The sequence below is a fragment of the Triticum aestivum genome, chromosome 3B, assembly GCF_018294505.1.
Source record: "Triticum aestivum cultivar Chinese Spring chromosome 3B, IWGSC CS RefSeq v2.1, whole genome shotgun sequence".
In the NCBI taxonomy this organism is placed as follows: domain Eukaryota; kingdom Viridiplantae; phylum Streptophyta; class Magnoliopsida; order Poales; family Poaceae; genus Triticum; species Triticum aestivum.
The window spans coordinates 441,870,135-441,878,584 of NC_057801.1; the positions used below are offsets into that span (position 1 = coordinate 441,870,135).

The window sequence follows — 8,450 nt, forward strand, 5'->3', positions numbered from 1 at the left end:
TCGCTCGGCCCCCGACCACCCACCGTAATCGGGAACTCCCCGAAATTTTCCTCGCCCTCGCTTCTACCACGGTTTTTTCCGTCATGGACGGCCCAAAGAATGTCATGCAGCTGCGTCTCCGGCCCGCCCAGGACGAAAAGCCCATTTTCTGTCATGATTTTTTGTCATAAAAGTAGGAGCCCACCACATCTATGATGATACCGGGTTTTGTCACAATTATCGTCATAGAAGTGTCATAAGTATGATAGAAAAAAATTCATTCGGCCCAAAATGTCACGGATGTGTCTTTTTTGTAGTGGGTGGCGCTCGGTGATGGGGGATCTGGAGGAGGGAAGTGGAGCGAGAGGGAGAGGGGAGGGTGAGTGGGGTGGCATGGAAGGAGCTCGAGGCGTCGGGGGCGTGCCACCCTTATCCCTCGTCGGCGTTGCCGGCGAGGTGGTCGGGCGGAGACGCGCGCGCGGGCGCTCGGTCGCCCCACTGTAGAGGTGGGCGACGGTCGGGGAGGCTGGGTTGGGCCTGTCTTTGTGGCCTAAGGCCCAGGGGCAGGGGGCTTTACTTTTCTTTTTATTTTTATTTTTTTTGTTTTCTATTTAGTTCCAAAATATGTTAGTTTTATAAAATATAAACTAGCAACGGAATTTGGTATTATAAATTAGGTCACTGCCACAAAAAATTTGGCACTTAAATAAAATAGTTTGTATTTTTTTATAATTTAAAAAGCATTTAAATTATTGTTTTGGCCCCTGTCTTAATTATTTTAGGGCATTTAAACACTTCATAAAATGTTGGTTTCTCCACCATAATTGACTATGGATTATTTGACACATTATGAACCATTTATTTTTCATGTTTGTGAATTACTTTATTTCACTTATTATTTGAATTTAAATTCAAAGTGGAATTTGAAATGAGTTTTGGATCAAAAGGAGATCAAGCATTGTTTAGCAAATGACTTAGCTTAATCAAAGAGGTTATTGTAGCTCATTACACATGGGTGTTACAGCCGAGGCGGCGTGCAACTCAACCCCGGCTTCGTGCCACCGCCCCTAGAGATCGTGCCGGGGGAGGAGGATGAGGCCGCCTACCAGGCCGCACTGGAGGCGGCACCGCAGTGCATGCTGGAGGAAAGCCAATGCGAGGAGGACGCGCGCTGGGACGACCCGGAGGAGGCCCTCGCTGTGTCTGGTGCCGGGAACTGCATCAGCCCCCACCCCCCGGTCGGCGCTCCCCGAGCCCAAAGCTGAGCCACCGCCCACAGAGCCGAGCCGAAGAGGTACGCGTGGACCGGCTACCTCCGCGAGTGGGTCAACGCGCCGCCTGTCGCACTAGATGCGATGCCGGAGCAGGATGCTGCCTACCTCAAGCACTGGAAGCAGCGCGCGCTTGCGGGGGAGCGCACTAAGGGCGAGTGGCAGATGCAGGCGGAGTGCGAGGAGGAGGAGTATCGTACCTGCTGGGCACGGGAGGAGGAGGAAGAGCGTCGGGAGGAGGAGGTGGTGCGCGCCCACCGTGCAGCTGTGAAGCCGGCGCGGCAGACGGCCGAGGAGGCGGCACATGCATAGTGGAAGGCCGCATTCCCCTGGGCTGGGCCGCCAGTGCGTTCATCGACCTCGCCGGCCTAGGGGAGGACGACGACAACTCTTTAGGCAACGCGCTAGAGCACAAGTTTTTCCTATTTATTTTAAGTTCTATTAATGTTTAAGCGGACTTTGGCCGGTGATTGACCGGACATTTAATGTTTAATCAAGTTAAATTTGGAGGCGTGTTTCATATTTTTCTGTAAGTAGGTGTGCAAAAAAATATCAGCACACCGTTGGGTGCAAGGGCCGACCAAAACAAAAAAGCAGACACAGTTGTCCACTCAATCTGACCCAAACGAAGAAAATGTGCATCCACTTGGGTCGGCGTGTTAAAGTTGCTCTAATAGTGCATGCAATATGTGGTAATGATGCAATATGTGCTAAGAAGGTATTAAAACGCGGTGCAGAATCATATCAGGGCTACTTTGGTTGGTTTTAAACAAAGAATAAAAATGAGTTGTGTAATATTGGACTATGCTTGTTCTCAGATAAATTTAAACTAATAGTAAAAATTCAATGCTTATGGAGAGCCACAAAATCTTGGAAACATCACACAAAAACTAGACACTGCAGAGAGAAACTAGCATAATACTCCCTCCGTCCGGAAATACTTGTCCTCAAAATGGTTGTATCTAGACTTATTTTAATTATGGATACATTCATTTTATCTATTTATAGGACAAGTATTTCCGGACGGAGGGAGTACTATCCAATATGTGGCAATGTCATAATTCAACATTCTAGGAGGAACAAGTTGTCCAAGTTATTGTGCAAAGCCCCCATCAAGCTGAAAGTAAAGTAAGGGGACTACATTAAGAGAAAGGCTGTTACATCCCATAAACAACGAGTAAATTAGATTAGTATCATGGTTTTGCCATCTTCATCAATCTTAACATCTGCCCAACTAGCAAATTCTCACAAACCTAGCATATCGACTGCAAAGAGAAGTGACTACACTAAGAGGAAGGCTGTTACATCCCGATGAACTACTCCCTCCTTCCCATAATATAAGAGCGTTTTTGACACTACACTAGTGTCAAAAATGCTCTTATATTATGGGATGGAGGGAATAAACGGTTTCGCCATCTTGACATTTGCCCAACCAGCAAACTCTATCCATGGCAGTGAGGGGGGGGGGGGGGGGGGGGGGGGGACTACATTAAGAGAAACACAATGAACTAAACTACATTAGTAGGATTGTTTTGCCATCTTCGTCCATCTTGACATCTGTCCACCCAGCAAACTCTTCCTTTTCTGGGCACAAACCTGGCATATCCAATTTCTCAACCCACCCGGCTTTTGAGAATCCATCTTGAGCTTCTGCAGGGTACTTCGAGAAACGGAACTTAAACAGCTTCAGAACATCAGAGGTATCATAAGGTGTCTCTGGTGCAATCTGAGCAACACCATACGGGTGAGACAAGCCATACCTGTGTAACCTCACCAATGACCGTCCAGCAATAAATAACGGCCATGGAGGCCCAATCTTTGCTGGGTCATTACACCTCTTTTTTTTCTGTTTAAAGCGGAAGTCAAGCCACTGTGAAAAACATGGATGGTGGTTATGCAGGCAGTATGAATTATCAGCATCCAAGTATGGCAATGCCGCAAGCAAACAATCCCTGCGGTGGAAGTCATCTTGTGTACCAAATTCACTACATTCATCACCAAGGGTAAGGTCAATCCTTTGCAGCAGCTGTTGCAACGCCGGAGGTTTAAGGATACTGGCATGACAAGTGAGCAATCGCTTGTCTACGAGTATAGCATCACTAAGTTTGTCAAGAAGATTCAGAAGGCCTCCAGGAAGCTCCTCGTCCAGAACTGCACCACCAACAGATGCCTCCAGCATTTGCCGTATCAAACCTAACGCTGCCTTGTAAGCCAAATGATGATTATCAAATCCTGTCAGCTCATCTTCCATTGCCGTTGTCCTGAATGCGAACCCAGCACGACTAGTTGATATTGCCAGGTTGTACACATTAATCAACTTGGTAACATTCCGCCCCCTCATAAGGTTCACAGCAATTAATGACAGAATTGAGTCAATGGTACTGTCTCCCTCTTCTGTTAACTCGTACCTTGAAGTGGTTGCAGCATTCAAATCTTCTTCTCTAATCAACTTTTCTGCCTTTACTTCATGCAGAAGTGGAAAATTCTTCGCATATGTGATGGGATCCAGCCACTTATCCAATGCAATATCAAGATAATTTGTGTACCTGCATAAGAGGAATCAAAGGTATGGAAATCATTGAACAAATAAGAAGTACCTAAAGAAGCAGATATTCGGCTGCATATGTAACTCGAAAAAAATACAGATAATCATTGGGCTTAAACAGCCACTTGGTACATTACACAATCAATTCATCTTCTAAACTCAGATAATATTTCGCTACTTACTCCCTCCGTCCCAAAATAAGTCACGTGGTTTTAGTTCAAATTTGTACTAAAACCACGACACTTATTTTGGGAGGGAGGGAATACATCACTATTCGTCTTTTACAGATTGAGCATACTGCAGTATAGGCTCACTAACCCTACAGAATGTGCTCCTGGTTTAAGAAACCATTCAGCTTATGTTCCGTTCGGATGGCTTCCCAAACGAGCCAGCTTCTGGTGAAGCCAGCGCTAGCTAGCTTCTCGGGGAGCCAGCGAGCGTTCGGCACGCTCGGGCCAGGTTGTAGCCGCAGAAAACGATTCGTATTGGGGTATAGCGAGAAAACGTTTCGTCTATGGCACTTCGGAAGGGCAGTCGTCTGTAATTTTGATCAACTCCTACTTACACTGCAGTGCTCTTGTTCTCCCGGAGCTGGCTTCTCGGAGCTGAAACGTTCGGTTGGCTTCACTCCGCTATTTTAAGGAAGCTGGCCGTGGAGAGCTCCCGAACGGGGCCTTAATAAATAGCATTGCAGCAAACTCATGGCATATCATTGATGAAAGACAGAATAATACATGAAGATTGCCATGGTGCAAATAAAAATACTAACAGCGGGAAATTGGGGGTTGTAGCTAAATAAAACAACTACTTGGGCATAGCTACCAGCCTACCAGAAGAACATGCATCATGGGAAGAGGCAATAATTGCTTCACAGAACAAAGAACAACTGTTCATGCAACACATTAAACATAAGTCATTAGCAGCTAGTATGTAGTTTCACTGGATGAAACTTTACGATGAAGATTTATTTCAATCAAGAATTTTACAGCTTATAAGATGAGTTAATGTCACTGAGTGCAAATGGAGTTACACTAACCCTGGTCAAGCTATTTTACATGTTTTATAAAGAAAATTCATGTGTACATGTTGGAATACACTATGAACATCAGTGGAGAAAAAGGTGTGCCTAGGCGCTAGGCGACAACAGAACACTACTGCTTAATCATGCTAGGAGAGACAGGCGGTAGGCAGTGGCAAAAGCGCACAATTAAAACTTAGTTTTTTTTAATATGCACATATCTATGGGAAAACCATGTATTGGCATAGCAAAATGACACAGATTTACCTAAAAATTGAAGAACATATGGAAAAGCAAATATTCCTGAAGAAAGGAGGTGTCGATCCAAACAAGGTCTCTCTGCAAGAAGAAAACAAGCCCCCCACCACCCAACCCCACCCACCCACCAAATATTTTTGTTTGCTTCTCTGCAATAAGAAAACAATCAATTCATCTTCTAAACTCAGCTAATATTTCACTACTTACTCCCTCGGTCCCAAAATAAGTGACGTGGTTTTAGTTCAAATTTGTACTAAAACCACGAGGACGGAGGGAGTATATCACTATTCATCTTTTAGACTCTGAGCATATTGCAATATAGTCTCACTGACCTACAGAATGTACTCCTGGTTTAAGAAAGCATTCAGCGTAATACTCCCTCCGTTCCTAAATATAAGTCTTTTAAGAGATTCCACTATAAACTACATACGGAGCAAAATGAGTGAACCTATACTCTAAAAGGCGTCTATATACATCCGAATGTAGTCTCTACAGTGGAATGTCCAAAAAGACTTATATTTAGGAACGGAGGGAGTAAATAGCATTGAAGCAAACTCATGGCACATCATTGATGAAAGACAGAATAATACTCCCTCCGTTCCTAAATATTTGTCTTTCTAGAGATTTCAACAAGTGACTACATACGGGACAAAATGAGTGAATCTACACTCTAAAATAAGTCTACATACATCCGTATGTTGTGTCCATTTGAAATGCCTAGAAAGACAAATATTTCGGAACGGAGGGAGTACATGACAATTAACAATGCCTTGGTGCAAATAAAAATACTAACAGCGAGAAATTGAGAGTGGTAACTAAATTAAAACAACTGTGCTTGGGCATAGCTACCAGGAAAACAGAAATCATGTCAACAAAAACTCAGCAACAAGTCAACGAAAAACAAAGCCGTGTTTCCATTATATATAGAGCATGACCACGTGAGTAGCAAAGTTAAAAAATTATCTTACATCAATTGTGAAATCAGATTATCAGAGGCAGCTTAGCCCCACTTGAAGTTGACGAAAACTGCCGCCTCCTTCCAAACGAGCAGCTCCTTGGCCATGCCACATGTGCAGATAGCTCAGTGGCCCTCCATCGACCCGAAGTCACCGGATAGCTTTGCACATTTGGGGATCTTCCACCTCCCATCTCAAGTGGCTGCAACTTAGCAACAATAAGTATGTCATGACAACAAGTTACTACCTTAACTTTGTGATCACGTAGACTAAGTACACCCATAGAAGCAGCACAGAACAATATTACATACAGCACCATGGATATACCTTGTCGTGGTAGGAGGCCCTATCACTTGAGATGAAGGCCGCGTCGCCTGGGGAGCTTTGCATGATTCCAGCCGCCAACTGGCACAGCTGCAACACAGCACCGATCAGGCAATCAGTAACTCATGGCAACCAATTACTACCATAATTTATAATCACGCATGTGCAACGGAACGGATAGAAATGTAAAAGGCACATGTGAGATTAAAGAACCGCGCGGTCACACTGAACTAAAAGAACATCCAACCGAGAACAACAACATACCGTGTCGTGGCAGGAGGTCTCGTCGCGGAGAAGGCCTCTCGTGGCGCGGAGTGGGGGAGATGGGTGGTTCATCGTCAATAAGAACGGACGCTCTTCGGACACGACGGCCGAGGCGGAGGCGCGGAGGGGCGCGGCGTAGGAGATCGCTGACCGGTGGGCGATAGCAAAGAGACCCATGAGCGCCGGCGGCGGCGGGGCTCGAGGCGCGGGGCTCGGGGTGCCAAATGTGGAGCTAGGGTTCGGGGTGCCGAATGCGGAGCTAGGCCCCTGGGTGTCGATTCAACATGAAAGTGTCTGCGCCGAACTAACGAGTGGGCTCACTTAAAAAAAACGAGCAGGCCCGGTTAAAAAAAAAGACTAGAGCCCATTTTTAACTAGAACCAACTCCTATTTGGTCAATGAAATAAATGAGAGCAACTAGAGCGCTCGTAACGATCGGTTCGGGAGCACTCCGCGTGTGACAAGTGTCGCGCGTGGAGCGCTCCTCCAAGAGAAAAAACAGCCGACACGGTTGGTTCCCGATTTCTCTTTCCGATTTGTGGTTTCTTGCGTTTGCAGTTTGACCCTCCAACTACCATAATTTTCTGTTTTTTCCTTTCCGCGCGATAACACAAAGAAAATACCGGCCAACCGCGTCGGTTCCCTGTTTCCCTTTTAGTTTTCCTTTCTATTCCCATTATATTTCCAGGAAATGAAGATGGGGTAGTTACGGGCGGGGGCTACCAACACTATCAAACGTGACCTTTCAAGTAAGGAAAAAACAGTAACTTTTTCATACAAACGAAGAAAGACATGGTTTGACGCACGGCCGTGATGACTGCAGAGGCATCGTTCAATCCTGTGAATTCTCTATAGGCACACTAGTAGAAAAATGGTCAAACGTGAAGCACATTAGTGCCGGTTTGTATTAGAGCCGGCACAAATGTATACATTAGTGCCGGTTCCAACGGCTAGCCGGGCCGCTCTCATTAGTACCGGTTCGTGGCTAACCTTTAGCACCGGTTCGTGCCACGAACCGGTACTAATGAGGGTGGTGGCAGGATATTGTCAGTCTGGGCTCCCTCCAGCACCTTTAGTACCGGTTCGTGCCACGAACCAGTACTATAGGTCCTCCTGCATATAAACCCTTCGTCCAGCTCGCTCTGTTCTTCCCCCTTTCCCCTCTCCTCTCCTCTCTGTTCTTCCTCTTCCCCTCGAGCTCATCACACATTTTGCCCAAAATTTGTCAAGATTTGAAGGCCTCCATCCATTCAAGTGATCATAAAGGTTAGCAACTTTGTCCTTTCATCTCTCATTGCTAGATTAGCTCTTGCAATGCTTTATATAGTTATTAATTTGTGAGTTTAGTAATTTGGGAGGAAATATATATATATATATGTGCTAGTATTTGATTTATATGCAATTTGAGGTCAAAAATAACACTTAGTTTGCATATGTAGGTGTGGTTTACTTAGTGCCTTCTAAATCTCCGTCGTAACCACCGTCGATCGCCCGCACCGTCCCGTCGCCGGCACCACCTTGTGGTGAGCCTCTTGTTCATGAAATTTTATATAAAAAATTGATGTTTGTGTGATTTGGATATATAGTTAATCGTGTAATAATTATCTTACCCGTACGTTGTTTGTTATACATAGTGCCATGGTTTTGATATCCGTCCCCGTCGGCCCTCGTCCTTGTTATGATTCGGATGTGGTATATTCTCTTTTAAAACTATTTGTTGCATTTCGTGTTTATGACAAATTATGCCCATCAAGTTGACATAGATATTTTTATCTAGGAGGTATGTGAACCGGAAATTCCAACCGACCCTATTGTCGAGAGGTTAAATTTAGTTG

General features: G+C 45.2%; 1 protein-coding gene across 2 annotated transcripts; it reads right to left on the minus strand.

The window, feature by feature from the left end:
• Positions 1 to 2,392: 2,392 nt before the first annotated feature.
• Positions 2,393 to 6,904, minus strand: LOC123070261 (uncharacterized). Of its 2 annotated transcripts, XM_044493362.1 has the most exons (4): positions 6,616 to 6,904; positions 6,355 to 6,441; positions 6,040 to 6,229; positions 2,393 to 3,796 (listed from the first exon to the last, which is right to left on the minus strand). In XM_044493362.1, coding segments are annotated over exons 3-4 (1,035 nt in total). In that variant the 5' UTR covers positions 6,042 to 6,229; positions 6,355 to 6,441; positions 6,616 to 6,904; the 3' UTR covers positions 2,393 to 2,763. The 2 variants fall into 2 exon arrangements, with proteins under 2 accessions (XP_044349297.1, XP_044349298.1); XM_044493363.1 differs by lacking the exons at positions 6,040 to 6,229; positions 6,355 to 6,441; positions 6,616 to 6,904 and adding an exon at positions 4,361 to 6,030.
• Positions 6,905 to 8,450: the final 1,546 nt, after the last annotated feature.